The following is a 23662-nucleotide window of genomic DNA, read 5'->3' as shown; positions in this document are numbered from 1 at the left end:
TTTTTTATGTGTGATGATGTGTTGCCAGTATAGTGTGAGAGCGCTTTGGCTAAATGCTTAGCTAGTTTGTAAGTGGGTCAATCAATGCCCTCCACTATGGGACGTAATGGCACATTTTCTTTATGTGTTTTTGGGAGCCCATATATGCGGGAGTGGGTCTAGAGTTATATAGTTTTAGTCTGTTGGTAATCTCCACAGGCCAAGGAGTTAAGGAGTCTATGGAGTTTTCTAATTTGTGAGTTGGTGTGATTGTATTCAATAGGGAGGTAAGTAGCTCGATCTAATAGTAAAGTCTTAAGCTTACCTGTGTAGTCATTATGATTGAGTACCACAGTGGCGTTCCCCTTATCTGCTTTGGTGATAACTATTTCTTTGTTTTTCTTCAATTCTTGTAGTGACGTGTATTCATTAATGGATATGTTGGTTTTTGGTGTTTTGCTTTTGTGAGAATATAGGCTACATCCAATCTAATATCGTTGGCGATGTGGTTTGGAAGGTGGCGAATCCCACGTTCAATCTGGATCATTAATTCCTTGACCGGTAATTTCCTAGGAGCAATGCCGAAGTTGTGACCACATGACAGAGCGTTGAGTGCTTCAGGTTTCAAGATAACTGAAGAAAGGTTAACTACAGTGTTGGTTTTGTAGTTTAGGTTTGGACGCCGAATTCTTTATTAATTTATCAAACTTGTTGATATGTCGACTCCATATTCGTTCGACTTCTTTATTTGCCGCCGTACACTAGACATCATGTAGAACTGACCAAAGCTCGTGATTAAGCATATTTGAAAGCTCATTTTCTAGCACTAAAATAGCTCTGTTTATTGAAAGGGGGGGATGATAAATCCCTTTATGTTTTTATAGCTGGGTACAAAACTCGGATCAAAATCCATAGAGTTTCATGCCGAAAAAACTATCGGTGAGCCCAAATATAAATGATCACTTGGGTAGTACAACACCAGGGCAACTCCATGCAAAGGTGGAGCAAGCTCCGTCACTAACTTTAATATTCTCTCATAATGTAAAACGCAGCTCCTAAGAGATGTTGTTTTACATTTCGATGGATTTCAATCCAAGTTTCGTACCCGGCTATAAAAACATAAAGGGATTTACCATCCCCCATTTCTATTAACATATTCACCGATAAAATAGCCTTTTGGCTTATTAAATTAGCTCTGTTTATGTTGGCTAGGGAACCGTGTGTAGCGGTAATTTGCTCCCAAAGTAAAGCCTGGCTCGCCTGGTTGTAAATACAGAGAGCTTTCTGTGAAAAGAAGCAGTGTTTAAATTTTACACAATTAGTTATCATTTAGCAGCTGGATTACTCATGAGACATGTTACCATTGGGTTTGGCCATGGGTACTATCTAGTGGCTGGCCCCTGAAAACTGTTTTACTGCTGTACCCTCATGTGGAGGAGGTGCTGGCTCTGTGATTTATTAATAACGGGGTGTGGAACATGTCCAGCAAGGCCATAACCTTCACATCTGAGAAAAAAAACTGGACCTCTCTGGAGACTAAACATTGCGGTACCCACTCCACACCTGCAGTAAGCTGGTCAGTAGTGTTTCATCAGATGAAAGTTATTTACTACCTAGAATTATTGACATTATTTATGCATGTGAAATGTTTCTAGTAAAATTTCTACATAAGTTATTTATAAACAAAACATGCTTGAAAAAAAAAGTAGCAGTTGTTTTAGAGAGTAGTATGTTCTTTGATCAGTCCCTTTACAGAATCTTATATTGTATACAATATCAGTGAATGTCCTATTAATTAGGACTTTCATTTCAGGTGCACATTTACTGTAAAAGATAATGTATACTTTAAAGATCATAAATATATGCCTGAACCGTTAGTTCCTTCTCTTCTGTTATGTGATGACACTGATTGCAAAAGTCCACAAGAATTTCCAGACATTGTGAATATAGATAATTTAAGAAGAATGTTACCTCAATTGCCTATACAGAATCGTCAATATCTTATAGAAAAATACAAGATTTCCCTAGAAGATGTTGCAGTGCTTTCAGTAAGTCTTCTGAACTTTCTCTTTCTTTCATGACTTTACATTTCTGTTCTAAAGGAATTATTATTTTTTTTTTTTTCCAAAAAAAAGTGTGGGAGAGAACAAAAGTAACTGAATTCGTAGTATATTTGCACCTGCTTGCTAACAGAAATTTAGTTTGTTCTCATTACAGTAGTAGTAGAAATATAGTAATTAATACTACTTTTATTCCAATAACTGTTGTGATAGTGATGGAAATATTATAAAAAGTACAATACAACTTGGTATTCAAAAAAGACTTTATTTTATATTGATGAATTATCATCATCATCATCAAATTCCTGCCATGTACCCTCAAGGGGGGTGTACAGGATATGATAGTCTACATGAAAAAATTACATCATTACTAACTTCCTATCTACAATTTTCCTCCAAATCAGTCTGTTATTTGTCAAGACTCTAACATTATCAGATCTTATATTTCTATCGTCTAAGGCACTTTGTACCGTATCAATCCACCTATATATCTTGGTCTTCCTCTGGGTCGTTTTCCTGCCAACCTGGCAGAAAACACTTGTTTTGCTAATCTTTTCTCTCCCATTCTATTTAAGGTGACTATACCACCTGAGATTAGCTCTGCTAACGCATTCCTGTATGCTGATAATGTTAAGTTTTTCCCTAATATCCTCGTTTTTAATATGATATTACCATTAATGCCATCTGTTCACGCCTCTAATCTTTCTCAGGACTCTCATATCTGCGGTCTCTAGTCTTTGGTCAAGTGCTTTATTTCTAACCCAGCTCTCAGATCCATAAGTTAAAACTGGTTTGAACACTGTCTTGTATACAGCTAATTTATTGTTCCAACTAATTTCGCTCTTATTCCATATGAATTTATTCAATTGACTTCCCACCATACCAGCTTTGCTGATTCTGTTGTCTATTTCCATATTTAATTTACCATCTTCACTAAAAATCGTGCCTAAGTAGCTGAAATGCTTTACTTGTTCCACAGGTTCTCCATTCACTGATGAATTAGGAGTTATTAATTAATGAATTATACAGCACTGTGGCCTTCTTAATTTATGGGATCAGTTTGTTAATAATTGAAGAAATTTATGGTAGTTGACTGGAAGTAGGAGAGGGAATGGGGAAAGGGTTTTCAAGTAATAGTAGGAAGGATGTTCAAGATTAATGGAATGGAAATTTGTACATTAAACATATCAAGTCTTATATACTAATGCACAAAGCTGAAAGAAATAAGCTTTTGTGGTTTAAGTTACTAACTAGAAAAATTAAATCACATAGAGTAGGAATTTCTGAATCATAGCTTGATGATAACGAATGATGATCATGTTATCAAATTACATAATATTTAATGTTGTCAAAAGTGACTGAATAGTGAAAATGGGGTATACCTGCTTATCAGGAAAGAAACTAAACTATGAAATGGTTGATATATTGGATTGCTATTTGGAAGAGGAGTTCAAGGCAGCATCGTGTTTAACAAACATGGAAGATGTATTTGTGAGTAGATGTGTTGCTGTAGTGGAGGATATAGTAATTTGTATAACTGTAACTTAAAGAGATAATTGAAAGCAAAGCATTATTAATGAGTGATTTTAATAAGGAAGTTAGATTCTCTATGCTCAGTTGGTAATGATGATGCCCTTTCATTGAAAAAATCTGGATGAGTCCTCTCTAGGAATCAGATTCCAGGAACCTTTATAACATTTTTCAGCTGAAGATAAGTTATTCTGTCTTCATACAGAGGTGGTAAAAAAAATTTTTTTCTTTCTGGAAACTCAAAATTTTCCATCTCACAAAACAAACCAACAATCCAAAGAATACACACAGATTATCTGTCCTATGATAACATTACTTAGTTTCTATAAGCTTGGCTGTGGCAGGCTGTTGATCCTAACATGTTAAGGGGAAAGAGGTTATTGTCTTAAGTTTTAAAAGAGGTATACCGTGAGTAGACATATCGATACAAAATTAATAACGGAAAAAACTCGCGTACAAAGATTATTTAATAGTATAATTTTCGCCTGTGTGTGTGTCGCAGGCATCTTCAGTACATTAAGCTCAAATTAAACAATAACTGACAATTCCAAAAAGCACCACCTAAGTAGCTGGTGTAAGATAACTAAAAAGGTCAATAACTTTCCTAAAAAAAAAATCAATGCAATAAAAAGTTAGGAAAGATTAGCTGATTTGTAAATGATTAGCTAATCTTTCCTAACTTTTTATTGTATTGATTTTTTTTTTTGATTTTTTTTTTAGGAAAGTTATTGACCTTTTTAGTTATCTTAAGGTGGCGCATTTTGGAATTGTCAGTTATTGTTTAATTTGAGCTTAATGTACTGAGGATGCCTGTGACACACAGGCAAAAATTATACTATTAAATAATCTTTGTACGTGAGTTTTTTCCGTTATTAATTTTGTATCGAGGTTATTGTCTTGGAGAACAAAAGAGCATAATACAAAGTAGTCAACTTTTGGAACAACACTTTGGAACAACCTATTAAAGTGTCTAGGATTTTGGAATTCATCTCTTTCATTCTTACTGCTGTCTTCTCCTGGACAGAACTTTTAGCGAGTACAACATCCCAAACATGAGAACTGTATTTTCAAGTTTGAGAGATCTGTCATTTGAACAATGTTAATATCCAGAGTATATAGTCCATCCTTTCAGATGTAGATAAGCTTCTTCAGACCACTAACAGTCTATAATTATTCAGAAACACCATCATTTACCAAGTGTAATACCTCTAATGTGTTCCTGAATATATGCACATTATGAATATTATGAATAATGATGTGAATCAAAAGTGTCTTTTAACCAAAAATTTAAGTAGTGTTAAAATGAAAGAAATAAGTCTAGTATTCTAAACATTATTAAAAATATGATGGCATGTGTCATTGGTTTCTGGTAACTGTCCTCAGAGTGTGGACATATTATGATAGTTCCACAATTAATATTTCATTTCTAGTTTACTATCAGTATTTTTTTTTTTTTTTTTTTCAAATTTGTCCATTATTTGTCAGGTGTCTGATTTCACTAGCTATTTTCTGTCTTCTAAAATATTCCTAACACATCAACCCAGCTCTATCTTAATCTTTTTTCTTTTGGAAGAAGTAGTAGTAGGTCTTCTTCCCGCTATTATTTCTTCCAAACACTTTTGTTACAAATCTTTAATTTCCTGTTTTGTTTAAGTGATGACCATTTAATGATTATTAAGGTATTCACCATCTGGAGGCTCATCAGTTAATCAGTGACTATCAGTTTGGATTCTAGATCTCCAGCATTTTAGCCAACATCACCTGCCTCTGGACACATGCTGCAGAATGGTTTGGAGAAATCTGTTGTTGCACTTGATATTTTCAGGGCATATATGGGGATCTGGAATAGAAGGTTTCTCACCACTGCTATCCTATTTGTCTCTATCCTCCAGCATTTATTTTACCCTGTAATTTGAACACTGTGATTGAGTAGCTAGTTTCACTTTGGATCATGATGGATAATTTTCTCTCTTCAGATCTCACTACCAATACAGAAGTGTCCAGAGATCTAAATTATACTTGCCAAGAAATTATATTCACGTTTATTCCTTTATTCAACTCTAAGCAAACAAAGTTTGCACATGAAATATCTTCATGACTAGGCCACTAGTATGTAGAGGCTGATGACTTCACACCAATTGCCATGATATCCCATAATGCAAAACACATTTCCATGCAATTGATGTGAAGTCATCAGCCTCTATATACAAATAGCATAGTCATGAAGATACTTCATGTGCAAACATTGTTTGCTGGCACTTGGATAAAGAATTAAAAGAATATAATTTCTTGGCAAGTATAATTTACTTTGTAACATAATGGAAAACTTTTTATCTATTTCTTATAACAATAAGGTGATAACTTTTTTTCTACTTGTGTATGAGAAATATGACCTGCATTAATTTACCCTCAACATCTTCCTGGGTCTAGTTTCCACTGATGAGACTTCAATAAAAGTCATAACCAGTCTGGTTAGTGACCCTTTCTTATTGCATAACATTATGCATGTCTAAAAGGAAGTATGCTTTGCATCATGGAATGCTAAGGCAATTGTTGTGAAGTCATCAGCTTCTATATACAAGTAGCCTAGTTGTGTAGATACCTCATGCCTAAATATTGCTTTTGCTTGAATAAAGGATAAAACAAGAATATAATTTCATGTCAAGTGTAGTTAAATTTTTAACTAAGTGGAAAAACATTCTATATCTTCAGAGGTTTTATTACTTATCCTCTTTCTCCTGTATACAGAAATGAATTTCTGCCGCTGACTTCAAACCCATAAGTGATCAATATAGATGATGAACAAGAGTGGAAATAGGTGTTATTACCTCCTTCAAATTTAACTGCTGACTTACAATATAAATATAAAATATGTTATTTACAAAGTGGATATTATATATCCATTTTAATTCCATGACTCATACAGGTGTAAAAGGAAGCACACAGTCTTGCCATTTTCATAGACAAACATTAACAGCAAAATAGGTCATACTGAATTTCAACATCGTGCCATCATAGGATGCCATCTTTGAAACACTTCAGGAATTTCTACCATTCTACCAGACTGCAGCTGCCCTTATTCAATTGTATTTATTGTCAGGTAGAAATGACTAGGAACAATAATAGCACAATTGCAACCTGGTAGGCTACGACATAATCACAGACCAGAACTGAGTGCTGAATCACATGGCATGAAAAGATCTTCTGTTCTGCATTGAAACACTTGTTACCAAGTTCCAAAATGCCTTTGCAAGCAAACTCTAGCACCACAACTGTTCATCAGGAGCTGAAGAACACAGGTTGCCATGGTGTGCATCTTCACACACACATGCCTAATATTAGCAAGAGCAATGTTACACACTGGATGAAGTGGTGTAAATCTTGCCACCATTGGGCTGAAGCATAATGAATCGCACTTCACCATCTGGAAGTCCAGTGGATAAGTCTTGGTTCAGCAGGCTAGGAGAATGCTACCTACTTAATGTGTTGTGCCAGTTGTGAAGTTTAATGGAGGAGGTCATGGTCCAGGACTTTTTCATAGTTCAGACTGGGAATCCCTAGTTCCAATGATTCTGATGGAGAATCATAACGCTGCAGCCTATAATGACATTCAAGACAGTTCTGTGCTTTCAACTTTATAGAAACAGTTCAGTGAAGGCCCTTTCCTGTATCAGCATAGCAATGTCCTCATGCACAAAAGCTAGGTCTATTCAGGAATGGGTTGATGAGATGGATGTTGAAGAACTTGAATGGCCTATGCAGATCTCTGACATTAACCTCATTGAACATCTATGAGATGAATTGGAATATTGATTGTAAGCCAGGCAGAATCACATGGCACCAGTAATCTTGCTAATGCTCTTAAAGAATAGAAGAGAATTACTGTAGCAACATACCAAATTCTAGTGGAAAGCTTTCCCAGAAGAATGAAGGCTGTTGTAATAGCAAAAGATGGACTAACTTCATATAATGCTTTTCATATTAGAGTGAGAGCTGAGATGAGCAAGCATCTGGATATTTTTGATCAGATAGTGGAGCTACTGATTATATTGATGATCAGTTGGTAGTACCATTAGCTTAAAGTACTTTTTACCAGTCTTCATAGATTTTAGATTATAAATGATATCCCACGAACAATCGTTATCTAAAAACTTCTAGTATTACATCTGTTTTATTCCTGTTAGCTTCTGTTGCCACAAGATATTCATAAGATGTGTCTGAAGTCATTACTTCAGAGGCACATCCTCTGGAGTAATAACTGTTTAGCTTTATGCTTATCATTTTCAGCAGAGAATAGATTTGGATTCTTTTGTGTCCAGGTGTACTGTAGTTTCAGTATTATTAGCCTTTCATTTTGATTAGAGAAGTAAAACTAATTCTTTCTCTTCTGCTCTACTCTTGCTCTCATGGAAAAATGGCCATACTTTGACTTTGTTCTAAATTTTCTTTACATATTGTCTGCTTCTCTTCCTCTTGATTGGCAAAGGGATAAGCTTTAAGGCAAAGGTTTGATTAAGATGGGTTGTCCTTCCTTACATGTGCTCCCAGGTTTCTCTCAGTCTTCTAAAGAGGAGCATAAAAGTCTAGCTCTCAAAACATGGTTCTAGGATAGAATCCATTTTAGTATTTCATATTCTCATAACTCTTTCATGCATTCACAAAGCATCTCACAAAAAAGTGACAGAAAAAAAAATTGTGAGTCCCACCCACAAAAAGTTAAAACCTATCAACACTTAGTACTCTTGGTGGGCCAAGAGTGAATAATCTGGTCCCCCCTGCTATAGAGACTAAACGGTACTTTTTTTTTCAAGTCTGTGGAATACAGAGTAGGAATTGCCCACTGGGTAACAAAAATCATCTACAGTTGACTCTCAATATCACTATAACAAATTATCCCCCTCCCCCCCCCACACAAAAAGTCTCAATCAAAGCCCCCTAGGCATAATGCTATTCTAAAGGAATACACTATACTGAACAATTTCTGTAGTCCTTGTAAGATTGCTATAATTAGGATTAACTATATTCAACACACACAATTACAAACATCCATGCCATACTGGAATCAGGGTTTAAAAAAAAATAATCCACCCTTTTCTATGGTGAACCAACTGAGACAAAAAGATAAAATGTCTACACTGGATTTTTCCAAAAAATGACAGAATACAATATATCCAAGATAGAGAGAACTACAAATTTCCTCAAATAAGAGAGCATCTGTAAATACCTCTCAGTACTTGTACAGATAGCACTATAATACACACATATTCTGTGAAACAGGAATATGAATTTAATGGAACAAGTGCAAACAAAGTGCACAACAAATTTATTGATTCAGTAAACAGATATTTCACACATTATGTTGACAGGCCACTTTATATAATGAATAACTTTGATATGTAACAAAAAAAATCATGGTCTCAGGATTTATTTATTTGTTTATTTTTATTATTATTTTTTTATTTATTTTCACATAATCTAGAAACCCTGCTCAAGAGACCAAAAATGGAACTTTTTCAACCCACTTCAAACCTCCAGGAAGCGGGGTAATCTCACATTGGGTGATAAAATTCATTTTCCACCTAAAGACATTCACAAACATCCATGCCAGTAGTGGGATTTGAACCCATGACTTATTAGTTAGAAAACAGAAATGCTATTGCTCAGTCAACAGACTGCTAAAAAACTAGATTTACTCTCAGATGGTATTCTCCTCTCCTCCATATATAGTGTTGGGATAATTAGGGATGTTACAATTTAGGATGGGGGGATTATGGTTTGCTTGTGTATGTATAGTGTCAATACCCACCCTCCCCATATGTAAGGGTGAAGGTGAGTAAGGATCAGAGTATAGAGTATTATCAGTTTGCTATGCTTAATACCAAATATAATGTGCATTTTGTTGCCCATGAAATTTACAGAAAAATAAACAAGAAGTCAAGAATAAACTTGGGAATAAGCTTAGGTGGGAGAGGAATTTCATTGCCCAGTGTGAGACCACTATCTTGCTTATTGGAGGCTTAACATGGCTTGACAAAAGTTCCATGTTTGGTCTCTAGAGCAGGATTTCTGGACTTGTAAAACATTAATTTTAAAAATCTAAAAATATATATAAAATTTATAAAAAGAAAATAAAAAAAACGTAGCCATCCCCCCAGTACAAAATAACTGTTTGTGGGTGGGAGCAACATTTAAAAAATAAATAAATAAATAAAAATTTCAGGACACTGCATTATGTCAGCTTACTAAAACGAGAGTCTTATTGCAACTAAGAGGTTGTTGAAATAAAAATATACAAATAAATTAAGTATTTGCATTTTTTTTTTTTTGTAGGAACCTTCTTTGCTGTATTGCATGCAGAAATTCCTCTGAACTTGTGTTGCAGACTTTGTTTTCTCAAACCAAAACACACAATGTGCTCACTCTACACTATCGAAAGTCACTATTTTTAAATGGTGTGACATATCATGCCCTCTAGTGTTGTCATTTGGTAATAAAGTTATGTGACCAAAAAGTGTTTCACTACATTATGATACTCAGTTTTTGTATGTCTTCTGAGTTATTCTCTGTTCTCCTGCAAAGTTGTATACACCCTTTTGAAACACCCTGTATATACACACACACACACACACACACAGGTAGTTCTCGCTTTTACGAATTAATTAGTTCCTGATGACCGTTCTTAAAGTGGGAGTTTATTTGCCTTAGAAATAATGCTGTAAGCAAGAGTTACGTTCATAAGAAGGAATATATAAAATATAAAATGAATATTAAATGATAAGAAAATACTTTATTGGCCAAAGATTTATGTATTTAAATAATTTTAAATTAAAAAAGATTCTTTGAAAAAAAATATTACCTCATTTCTATATCACTGGGTGAAATTGGCAGCCGTCGAGGTAGTAGGAGATATATTAGGAAGCTTCGGTGCATCTTTTTTTTCAAAGAATTAAATTTTTTTTTTTAAAAAAAGGCCAAAGATTTACATATTTAAAAAATAACATAAAAATTTTTAACTAAAAAAAGATTCTTTGAAAAAAAATATTACTTCATTTCTATATCACCGGGTGAATTGGCAGCCATCGAGGTAGTAGGAGATATATTAGGAAGCGTCAGTGCTTTTTTTTTTTTTCAAAGAAGGCCTCAAGTATTATCTGCTTCGTTGACTTTCACTTCTTTTTGTTTAAAATAGCTTGATAGCAATGAGAAGCATTATTCATTTCGTGTGAAAATTGACTAAATCGTTCAAAATCTGAATCTTGTGATTCAAAGATTGCTTGAACTTTTTCAAGAAGTTTAAACTTCTAGGCCCTTTTAAAGTGAAAAACCGAGTTGGAGTTCATATTCGTTATCTTCTTCGTTTTTTTCTTGTTACTCTAATTCAAGGAGATCATTAACATCACCTTGCGAAACTTCTATTTACAGCTGGTTAGCCATACCTAATATCGTGTGAGTTTCAGAATTCACTGTCTCTGTTGGGTCTTCAAAGCCTTCGAAATTATCATTAAACTGAGGACAAAGTTTATGCCATACTCCTTTCATAGTTTTTTCGAAAAGTTTATGCCAGGCACTGCGTTACCTGAATTGCGTCTAAAATGTTGAATCTCTTCCAAAACGTTTTGATAGAAAAAGTTTCCATCTTGGTTTTATTAACATTTCAAAAGTCTCTTTGAGATAATGTGCTTTAAACATTGCAATCACTCCCTGATCCATTGGTTATAAAAGAGAAGTCGTATTTGGAGGTAAAAAGACTATTTTTACATTAGAGCAAATGTAAGTTACTGATGAGGAATGCCAGGCGCATTGTCAATTATGAGAAGCACTTTAAATGGAATTTGTTTTTTCTCACAATAAAGTTTCACTTCAGGAAAAAAGTGATGCATAAGCCAATCTTTAAATAGGGAACCTGTGAGCCAAGCCTTCTTATTTGCCTTCCACATTACTGGGAGAGTATCTTTATTTAATTCCTTTTAAGCTTCTTGGATTTTAACTTGAATCGGCATTTCCTCCTAATAGTAGAGTGATGTGATCTTTTGATGTTTTAAAACCTGGCATTGAGGATTCTTGTTTTGCGAGTTCTTGCAGGCATCCATTTTGAAAAAAGGCCTGTCTCATTGACGTTAAAAATCTGTGATGGCAAGTAATTTCCTTCTTTAATTATTTCTTCTAATTTTTTTGGATAAGATTTTGCAGCCTCACTATCGCCGCTTGCAGCTTCACCTTGTATTTTAATGCTATGCCAACCAGTCTGCTTTTTATAGCAGTCAAACTACCCACTACTTGCAGAAAAGTATCTTTGCAGTCTTTTTCCCTTTTTGGTCTTTCAGCATTTTAAAAATGGCTAATGCTTTAGTACAAATCATTGCGTAGGTAATAGGCATATTTAATCGTTGATTTTGGTCACTTATCCAAGCATTTAACAGATTTTCCATGTGAGGAATTATACTGCCTGTTTCTTTATTATGCAACCATGTAGACTGCATATTTTGCACATTTTTTACTTCTTTCAAATATTTTTCATTATCATTTAAAATGGTGCAAACTGTAGAAGAGGAAAGAGAAAATTTCTCAGAAACAGCTTCAATAATGCTACCTGCTTGATGGCTGGTAATAATTTCGTATTTCTTCTCTAACATAATTGCTTTTCTTTGTTTCTTTTGCTCATTTTCTAGTTTTGCACTGTTGCTTCTTTTTGACATTGTTGGAAACGTGAAAGGGTTATAGTTTAAAAGAAAACAAAATAAAAATTCAGGTGTAATCGAAGAAAACTAAGAATAACACGCTCGTGTCGCCAAGGCTCTTTCTAACTGATCATTACATACTGTAATTGCCCTGTACATGCCCTTAATCGCCTTCGCCATGCACAATTTAAAATTAAAAATTCATAAAGCGGGAATTTGTAAAGTGAGAACTGCCTGTGTGTGTGTGTATATTGAACATATACTCTCTTATAATACACATCCGTTTTCTGGCATTTATTCAGATAAAAAGTATCTAGATTGGAAAAATTTTGGGACATTTGTGGCAGGTTAAATTTGTCATGAGATTTTTATTTTCTTTTATTTATTTAAGATATAATATATTTTGTATAGAAGATTCTAGAAGATATTATGACAAAAAAAAAAAATTGGTAATTTTAGATTACAGAGGGAATGCAGTCATACTTTGAAGCTCTTGTACAGGATAAACATGAGCCATCAAGTGCTCTGTACTTTTTGCTTAGCAGGGCACTTAGCAAGCTAAATAATAGAAAGCTATCATTCCTGAATTGGTTAGTATGCATTTTCTTATGTTTCTGATTCATTTTGATAGATAAGATTGAAATAATGACATGACAGCAGATTTTTTAGATGAGTCCTAGCATTTGTAGTTAGTTGTAATTCAGATTTTTTCTCCCCATTATCTTTATTATTTTTTACATATCAGTAAAAACTTTTTAGATTAGTCTTAGCATTCCTAAAAAAAAAATAAATAAAATAGCATTCCTAACTAGTTGTAATTCAGATTTTTCTTTAGAATTTTTAATTAACAACAATTAACATTAATTAACCCTCTCATGCATAAGGGCCTCATATGAGGACATATATATTTTCCCTCATGATAATTATTCATTCATAATTTAGTGATACTGTATGCATGTAGTCCCCATCTGGGGAGACCAAAGTGTTCTAAACCACACCAGGTGGCAGGAGTTTCAACAGAGTTACAGGAATACTAATCTCTCTGCAGTGCATGGTGTTATCAAGGAGGAAGTGAAAAGCTGCTGTTTTGTTGATTTGAATTTGGTGATTTTATGAGTCTTCTGGAAAGGTTAGTATGGTTTTATATATTGTTATACCATGTAGATGAAGTGTGAATATTTAATTTGTTCATGTTTATATCTGTAAATACTATAAATTGTAAAAACCTATAAATACTATAAATTATTATAGTATTAATTAATATAATTCTATATTAATTAATACTATAGAATTATACTATAAAATATAGAATTATAGGTACTATAATTTATAGAATTATAGTACCATATTCATAAAACAAACTTGAAAACAACTTATCCTCACATGAGGACAATATGTTTGTAAGGTAATCCAGCAAATAGTTTGAGGTTAGAAAGTTCTTGTACAATATTTTTATAATTTTATTTATTTTATTTTTGCAAACATAAATGAATAGTAAGTGTGTTAATTGGCATTATCATCTCTTTTACAGATGGATAACCAAAAGCCAGGTCCATCAGGCATAAAAAAGGCCTATTACCACAAGAGACTTACTGAAGAGGAGATTGAAAAATTGTTGGAGGAATCTGAAAATGGTTTGGAGCTAAGTGATTCTGATGATGATCCTACATACCAGCAACCACAAAATGATCCTACAGAGAGTGACAGTTCAAGTGAAGACAGTGATGTTCGGTGTCCTTCCCTGTTGGTCAATGTTCAAAGTCCAGCTAGTGTGCAAAATACAGCTGTTGCTGATCATATGCCATTGCAGAGACAACCAGTGTGTTTAGTGAGAAAGATAATTCCTTTGCTGGTACTGAACCACAGTTTAGAGGAAAACACCAAGTAAATATTTATGGAGAGAGCCCTGTAGATTATTTTTCACAGCTGTTTCCAGATGAATTGATGGATGAAAATGACTGAACTCAAAATTTACCTTGGAATTCTACTTGTCATGATATACATAAAATACCTACGTGTAAGGCAGTATTGGTCTTCTGAACATGGACTGTGCATTGATGTTATAGTTGATGCTATGTCAGTGAACGGGTGGGAGGACATAAGGCGATATTTGCATTTTGTTAATCCAGACACAATACCTACCAACAATAAAGACAAAGCAATACGTATAAGAAAGTGCTGCAAAAGTTTCATGAAACATTCCATGCTCAGCCTAGAAGAATTTCAGAGTGTAGATGAGATGATGATGATTCCATTCAAGGGATGTTTGCAACTCAAACAATACTTACCTAAAAAACCAAAAATATGGGGTTTCAAAATGTAGGTGAGGTCAGGCATTTCAGGCTATGTATATTTTTGTTTTGATCTTTATGTAGGTGTAGATCCTGGAAGACAAAATTCACTCATTCAGTGCAAGTGAAAATGTAGTACTTAGGCTTTGTCATGATCTTGCTGGTAAGAACTTCAAGGTATACACAGACAACTGCTTCACAAGCATCCTCCTAATTACTAAAGGAAGATGATATTTATTATGTGGGTACATGCAGAAGAAATCAACTTCAAGGTGCTGACAAGAAACTGAAAAATGAAAAGGATTTGCAGAAGATGGGATGAGGAAATATGTCAGTTACATCCTCAGATGGCATTACTGTCACTAGATGGGTTGATAACTCAATAGTACATGTGGTATCTAGCTACTTAGGAAAGGAGCCTGTCAGTGTATGTCAGAGGTTCAGCCGGAAAGGAAAAAAGTATGTTGAGATTCCACTACCTCGCAGCATAGCTGTTTATAACAAACATGTGGGTAGAGTGGACCTTATGGACTCTCTTGTGGCTTTGTATTGAAATGATACCAGGAACAAATGATGGTATATGAGAATTTTTTGCCATATGTTGAACGTACTTGTTTGTAATGCACAGATCACTTGGAAATGGGAAGAAAAAGAAAAATTGGATTTGATGGAATTCAAATCAAGAGTGGCAACTGCTTTGATATATCAAGGTTTAGCTCAGCTAGGTACAAAGAAATGAGGAAGCCCTTCAAGTCAGACACGACCAGCACTAAAGAAACGCAAAACTCACTCTGTGCCACGTGAGAAACGTTTTGACGGCAGTGAACACTTCCCAAACAAGCAACAGGTGCTTATGCCAATCGTTGCAGAGATGTACACTGCAAGAGTAAAACAAGATACATCTGTGGTAGATGTGAGGTTCTAATCTGTCTGGAATGTTTTCAGTCTTTCCATACAAAATGAGGCAAAGAGAATAAAACTGTTCTTGATTTTCATAGCTCTACTTCAAATTCTAATTGTTCTACTTTTTTGTATGTACTAAGTAATCAAAATTTTGATCATTCATGCAGTGTGTCAGCAAAATATAAATTGTTTATAATCTGTTTTGTCATACTTGTAATGTCTTTCAATGAAAATAAATTCCTTAGTCTAAGTCATTTCCATAGAAATATGTCTGTAGTCTGTTGGTATTAGTGCATGATGTCCTCAGATGAGGACATCATTTTTTACATATACAGGACATAAATTTAGCAAAATTAACGAATTCATGGTAATATTATAAGATTAAATGGTACTGTATCATGCCATTGTAATTTTTTATAAATGAATATAAAAATTCATGCATGAGAGGGTTAAATTGTTTATATCTCTCATACTTTTTTTTATAAGTATTTCTCTTTCTAATAGTGATCAGGAGTAGCTATAATATTCAACACTAAACATGAATATAAACTTCTTGACTGGCAAGTGATTTGAATGACAAACTACACTGCAAGAGTAGTTTGCAGTGTAGTTTGGTTAGGTTAGGCATTTTGTTTATTTGTGCTTATAATCCCACAGACAGTTTTATGAATGAAAAATTAGAGGAGTTTTCAAGTCATTAGAGAGCACAACTGATATATAAAAAAAATGAAAAACTGTTCTTCTTGGAGAGACCTGAACAGCAAAGTAGGAAATGACTCCCAGCTATATAGAAATAATTTGAGAAAACTGGAGAAAGAGCAAAGCTAATAATAACAGTAAGTACCCTTGATTTTCAAGCCTTAGTAGCTAATCTGGTTTTGATGAAGCCTTTTGTTTGGAAAAAGTCTCTGTTCAAATCCTGTCTAGGATTTAGTTTTGAGCAGAACAAAGAACCTTTATCAAGGTTTTTCATTTGAAGGTGATTAAGTAGTCTCATATGAAGATGGCAGGATTTTTCCTCCTAAAAGCTTGGGTTTTTTATTCTGGCATTTAGGCAAACCAGGGAGGAAACACATTTACACAAAAGAACATATATTTAGACCTAAGTCTAACCTGTCCTAAAATTATGGTTACAAAAACCATTCTAGCCTAGTTGGCTGAGCATGGCTTTTTGTCTAGTCTCCAGCCAAGAAACTGTAGGTTCGAATCCTGCTAGGGACACGATTGTGAATTGTCTTACTAATAATTTATAATATGTACTGCTGTAACCTGTGTTCTGCTGCAATATGATCCTTGATGTAGTTGCGCCATAAAAATAAAAAATAACTAACTAAATAAAGAAGCTATTCTTAGGTTAGGATCATTAAAAACCTGTAAATACTATAAATTATTATTATTACCTGCTGGCTTTCTGTTCAAGTCATGGACTGGTCATTAATGTTCCAACAAAAAGATGTGCATAAATTCACATAGAGGAGAAAACATGCAATTAATGAAAAAAAGATTGATTGTTGATAATGTTATTTTAGACTGGTTCTGGATATGAGAAAGTATACAGGGATTTGAAATAGGTAGTGATAACATTTAGTTTTGAGCAGGATAAAAATGAGTCAAATTGAAACAAAAACTACATATAAAAGTTTTAAAAGGAATCAAAGTAGAGCATCTCTCATAGTGAACTATAGATAAACCTTACCAAACCTTAGAGACCTAAAGAAAGGAACTTAAGAATTTAGTTGTCTAGAAAATAAGAGATTTTAACAAAAGTTCACAAACATGCCAGCATATGCCTTTATAGGATATTAAAAAATAAAAATGAAAGCTGAAATATGTGTAAAAGTTGCTAAACAAAGGTCATGGAAATATTGTGGGAAGAATACAGCAGATAAATATTATGATGGCAGCAAAACTTTCTTGACGCTGTTGAAAGCACAGAGCTTAGAAATGAAGAAAGGAATACTGTAAAAGGAATCAGAGATGATAAAGGTGCCATTAAAACTTTGAAAAAATTATGAAATAAACAGTTACAAAACAGTAGTAGAAAATATCCAGAAGAAATGTAGTTATGAGTACAAGGGTGGTCTGAAAAGTACTTGGCCTCGACCATAGATGGCAACACTATTGGCAAGATTTCTTTTTTCTGAGTTGGTACATCTGTCATAAGCATCCATGTGAAATTGCAAGTCATTCTATCAAGTAGTTTTTTTTAAAAAAAACTGTCTGAAGCAAAAGTGTAGTGTGTATCCCTTGAAATGGATAAAATTGAGTATTGTGCTATTATAAAATTATTTGTAAAAGAAGGTTTAATGCCAAAAGAAATTCATTCGAAGTTCATAAAAATTTATGGGCACTCTTCTGCTCTGTTTTCAACAATTAAGAAATGGACTGCAGAGTTTAAACTGGCCGTAACCAGCCTTGAAGATGATCCATGAAGGACATCCAAAATGTTCTTCACTTGGATCATCTTTAAAAATAAAACTGATTTTGTGTGTCGATTTTTTATTATGGATGAGACTAGGATTTTTCATTACACACCAGAATTCAAACAGCAGTCAAAACAGTGGACAGAAGCCAGTTGTTTAGCACCAAAGAAGAAAAAATCGGTTCCATCAGCAGGAAAGGTCACAGCATCATGTTTCGGGATGCTAAAGGCATTTTGTTTGTTAATTATCTTGAAAAGGGTAAAACAATAACCGGGGAATATCATTCCAATCTTTTAACTAGACTAGACGAAAAAATTCGTGAGAAAAGATCCGGTTTGCAGAAGAAAAAAATCATCTTTCATCAAGACAGTGCACCTGCCCATGACAACGTTTTTGCACTGGGAAAATTAAGGGATCTGCACTATGAATTGTTGGAACATCCACCCTAATCCCCAGATTTGACTTCCTCTGACTTCTGTCTCTTCCCAGAACTAAAACTCTTCCTTGCTGATCAGCGTTTTTCTTCAAATCAAGAAGTGATTGCAGCTGTAGAGGGGTATTTTGCAGATCTTACTGAGAACCACTACAGGGACTAGATAATGGTGCTGGAGCATCGCTGGAATAAATGTATTAGTTTTAAGGGAGATTATGTTGAAAAATAAAAATAATTTTGAAATTATAAATTCTTTTTTCAATGTTAGGCCGATAACTTATCAGACCACCCTCGTATATTTCAATATTCATCGTCATCATCAAATTCCTGTCATGTACCCCCAAGGGTTGTACAGGATATGATAGCACTACATGAAAAATTTACATCATTACTAACTTCCTATCTACAATTTTCCTCCAGATCAGTCTGTTACTTGTCAAGACTCCAATATTATCAGATCTTATATTTCTGTCATCTAAGGCACTTTGCACCATATCAATAAATTTATATCTTGGTCTACATCTGGGTCGTTTTCCTGCCAACCTGGCAGAGAACATTTCTTTTGTCAATCTTTCCTCGTCCATTCTGTTTAAATGACCATACCACCTGAGATTAGCTCTGCTAACGCATTCCTGGATGCTGACAATGTCAAGTTCTTTACTAATATCCTCATTTTTAATATTATATTGCCACTGATACTATCTGTTCATGCCCCTAATCTTTCTCAGGACTCTCATATCTGCAGTCTGTAGTCTTTGGTCAAGTGTTTTACTTCTGACCCAGCTCTCAGATCCATAAGTTAAAACTGGTTTGAACACTGTCTTGTATAAGCTAATTTAGTGTTCTGACTAATTTCTCTCTTATTCCATATGAATTTATTCAGTTGACTTGCTACTATACCAGCTTTATTAATTCTGTTGTATATTTCCATATTTAATTTACCATCTTCACTAAAAATCGTGCCTAAGTAGGTGAAATGTTTCACTTGTTCCAAAGGTTCTCTGTTCACAATGCAGTTGACACTTTCAACGATTATGCCTATTTTCATTGTCTTTGTCTTTTTATTGCTGACCTTCATACGGTATCTATTACAACAGTTATTCAATTTAGTCAAGGAATCGTGCAGCCTCATAGCAGATTTATTGATAAGTATAACATCGTCCGCATAAAGCAAAGAGCTGACATTAACATCTCCAATTTTGATATTGTTTAATACCACTTTCCTTCATAATGTGATCCATATAGATAATGAATAACAGAGGGGATAATGTACATCCTTGTGTCACACCAGATTTAACATTAAACCATCTTCCTGTACTTCCATCAATTCTAACTGCTGACTTTCAACTCAAATAAAGACTATGTATTGCTTGATATAATGCCCCATTGACACCATATAACTGTAGTGTATTGAATAGCTTCTCTCTTGGCACCTTATCGTATGCCTTTTCCAGATCTACAAAATTCAAATAGAGATCTTTGTTATATTCCCGTGATTTCTCCACTATTTGTCGTAAAGTGAAGATCTGATCCTGACAGCCTATACTTGCATATATATCTTATCAGAAACACTCAGTAGGGAAATATCTCTGAAATTCTCACATTCAGTTTTATTTCCCTTTTTATATATGGGTGCTATGAGAGCTCTACTCCAATCATCGGGAATTCGTCCCTCTGTCCAGGCCTTCTGAACTATGCAGTGCAGCCACTGCAAGACTTTTATACCACCATACTTCAGCATTTCTGGTCGAATATCATCTACTCCTGCTGCCTTTCCACATTTCAAGCCTTTGATGACTTTTTATACTTCAAGTATGAATATGTATTCCTGACTTTATGCCTATTGAGTGTTTTTTACCACTGTGCTATTCACTGCTTGTTTCATTTAGCAATTTTTCAAAGTAATTACTCCATACTTCAAGAATATCTGTTTCTCCTGTTTTCATATCACCTTTATCATCTCTAACTCCTTTTACAGCACTCTTTCCTCCATTTCTAAACTTTTTCAACAACCTCCAGAATATCTTATCACCTTCTTGATATTTATTTTCTATGTTCTTGCCAAAGTCCTCCCATGACTTTTGTTTGGCTAGTTTTACACAGTGTTTAGCTTTCTTACATTTGTCTCTGTATTCTCTAAGAGCACAAACTGACTTATTTGCCAGGAACTTTTGATATGCTTTCTTTTTTTCCTTCACTGCCTCTTTAACTTCCTGTGTCCACCATGGAGTTCTGATTTTTCTATCCTTGCAGATAACTTCACCACATGCCTCTCTGGCTGAATCAATCAGGGTTTTCTTCAATGCTTGCCGCTGAATATCCAAGGTTTGGTTCCTGTTCTCAAACTCTTTCATTTTTTCTTCAAAAATCTTTGTGTATTTTAGTCTACAGCTCACATCTGAGAGCTTCTCAACTTTTATTCGCTTTAAAACTTTCTCACATGTTATTCTTTTCAATATGAAATTCAATTTTATCCTGCTGAAGACTAAATAGTGATCACTTCCAATTTCAAATCCTCTGTACACTCTGGTGTCCTGCACCAGGGAGAAAACATCACTATCAACAATAACATAGCCAATGAGACTTTTCTTATTTCTTGCCTTTTCTCTCCATGTGAATTTGTGCACATTTTTATGTTTTATGTTAGTAATAACCAGTCCATGTCCTGAGCAGCAATCCAACAAATATTTGCCATTATTATTAGCTTTGCTCTTTTCTTCAAATATTGGAGGTAGAAAAAGCTGTTGGAAATCTAAAATGCCAAAAAAAGCAGCTCAAGTAGCTGATATTCACCAGAAATGTTCAGATATTTGTAGGTACAGAAGTTTTAAAGTGGATACACTGAATAACTAGAATAGAGCTCTGAAGTCTGTAAAAAACTCTCAATCTATAAAAAGGAAAAATAAAATTTCTTATCATGGATTAGGCATTTGCCTGTTCTGGCTTCACTGGCTCTTTCCATCTTGCAGCTGGGTTTCCTCTCTCTTTTTAACCTTTGGTTTATATTTATCCACTTCTTTTGGTAGCAAATATCTTTCCATTTCTCTCTGTATTCCATGATCTTCTCATTTATGTGGTAAATATCTAACACTCTTGTAATAACTTCATTTTTTATATGGTCTTATTTTGTGCTTCCTTTAATTTTCTTAAAAATCTCATTTCTGCTGCCTGTAGTTTACTTTGATCTTTCTTTTTTAACAGTATTTTTTTTTATATATTTTTTTTCATCTATATCTTGTATTTTAGATATGGTATTAGAGAAATAGAACTGAATGTGAAAATTGCATAGCAATTTCTCATTTGAATGTGCCTAATAAGATTTATGTAAGCATTCTTGAGAAGAGGTTAACAAAGTTAGTGGAAGGGAAAGTTGCTGATGAAAAGGCTGAGTTCTGGCCAGATAGTTAGCTAGTTGGCTGAGTTGATAGTTTACTTGCTCTTTGACCAACAGGCTAAAGTTCAAATCCCACCTTTGACATGGATGTTTGTGAATATCTTTAGATATAAAAAAAATAAAATCCTCTAATGCCTTTTTATTCCCACACAAAGTGGACATAGTTTTTTTTTTTACTTTAATTTTTTAGAAATCAGCAGGCAGCCAATATCCATCCTGAGTAATCACTGATAACTAGCCAAAGGCTATCAATGATATGATAGGCACTGGAAGAGATAATATGGCAGACAAGAGAACAACTGCTGGCATATCATCATCTCTAATTCTAAACACCTTTGTATTATTGCCAGAAATAGTGCAAGTTCTAAAGTTAATTTAATTGAATTGTAGTATTAAAAAAAACCAAGTTTCTGTGAGAGAAAAACCCTACTTTCTGTTCAAATGAGCGATTAACTTGAACCAGCTGAAAAAAAAAAAAAAAAAAAGGCCTGGAAAAAGTTCCTCTAGTTGATGATTAGAATCTGACAGAATGGTTTTTCTTCTGGGAATCTATCAGTATGGAAGCAAACACTTTCATAGTACACAGGTGCTATCCTTATTTAGTAAATGAATTTCATTACCCCCCCCCCACACACACACACACTTAATAGCCTAAAAAAATTACACATTTAGTCTCTAAAAGATTTCTGGATTATCTAGCCATTAAGTGACCTACAGTGTATTAGGTTTACAAATTTTTGTTGGTAGGAGTTATTTAAAAAAAAAAAAAAAGATGCTGTCAGGACAGAATGGGAATGTAACAAGGATTTTGTAGATTTGGAAAAGGCAGATGATAGGGCACTAAGAAAAAAGTATGCTACAGTTATATCTGTCTGCTGCCTCAGTATGCAGTATGATAGGACAGAATTGAGAAGGTTGGGCAGGAGGTACGGAGTGGAGTGAATTGATGGACATAAGGACCTATATATGCTCGATGGATTACACCTAAATGGTTTTGGAGTTAGGTGCTTGGAGAAAATGAGTTTCAAAGTGCAAAGCCAGGTAAACTAGAAATAGGGGAGAAGTAATCAGGCATATGCCCAGCCATCCCTGGAACAAATGAGTGAAACAAGTTATTTGAAAAGTTTGGTCCTAGAATAGGTTTTCTGAGGTATATATATATAGGTTTATATTCTTTCTTGGGTGAGATTGTCATAAATGTGGGGGAAGAGGTGAGAGTGTTTGTGAAAACTGCTTTATATATATAATACTGTCGTCTAACAGAGAAGTAGAAATAAATATTTTAGTCCCTCACTTGCTCTTTGGCGAGATTCATATCAGCATTCCTTCTTCTTATTATGAAATGTGGATCATCCATGCCAGGGAGTTGCATGAATCTGGCCACAATAATATTTTCTGCAGTTTTCTCAAGAGATGCTTTTGAAAGTAAACCTTACTCACCCCCAGGAATTTTAAAGTAACATAAAAATCCAAACAAATTATTTAATGTATTTCATGTACAGCTGTCATATTTTTGATCTGCTGCTGATAAATATATTTAAAAATGGATAAGTTCAGATATTTTTATTTTAAATAGCCTATTTGATCACATTTCCTATATGATAGTTTGAATGTACTGATTTTAAGAATATCCTCTATATTCTTGCCTTTTTTTTTTTTTGTTAACTATGGTAGTAAACTGTGATTACTCTACTATTTGATGACATATTTTGAATATATCAGACTTACACATGCAACAGTAAATAATACAAAGTCTCTGATGTCTCTGTTTTCATTGTTCCAAAGGGAGGGGATGGTGCTGCTGTAGTGCTAACTTTTCAGAAACAGATGAAAGCCGGTTTCCAACTTGCATCATTTGCATAGTACAATGCATTTCTGTATCATTTTAAATAAAATACAATGTTCCTAATCCTCTTAGGAACATTGTATTTAAGGATAAGGATAAGCTTCAGGATAAGCTGTGTGTGTGGT

At 34.2% G+C, this 23662-nt stretch overlaps 1 protein-coding gene across 1 annotated transcript in view; it reads left to right on the top strand.

Moving 5' to 3' along the window:
- LOC150105784 (glutamyl-tRNA(Gln) amidotransferase subunit B, mitochondrial-like) overlaps nt 1-23662 on the top strand; it is a 116819-nt gene that overhangs the window by 69561 nt on the left and 23596 nt on the right. The window contains exons 8-9 of the mRNA XM_090394556.1: nt 1793-2027; nt 12707-12837. Of these exons, the coding sequence (XP_090250682.1) occupies nt 1793-2027; nt 12707-12837 (366 nt within the window). The remainder of the gene's footprint in view (nt 1-1792; nt 2028-12706; nt 12838-23662) is intronic.

The sequence above is a fragment of the Typopeltis vanoorti genome, chromosome 6 (assembly GCF_054136105.1).
Source record: "Typopeltis vanoorti isolate ZY-2024b chromosome 6, IOZ_Tvanoo_1.0, whole genome shotgun sequence".
NCBI lineage: Eukaryota > Metazoa > Arthropoda > Arachnida > Uropygi > Thelyphonidae > Typopeltis > Typopeltis vanoorti.
Note: the sequence above shows the minus strand (reverse complement) of the source record. Positions and strands in the feature narration are given on the sequence as shown.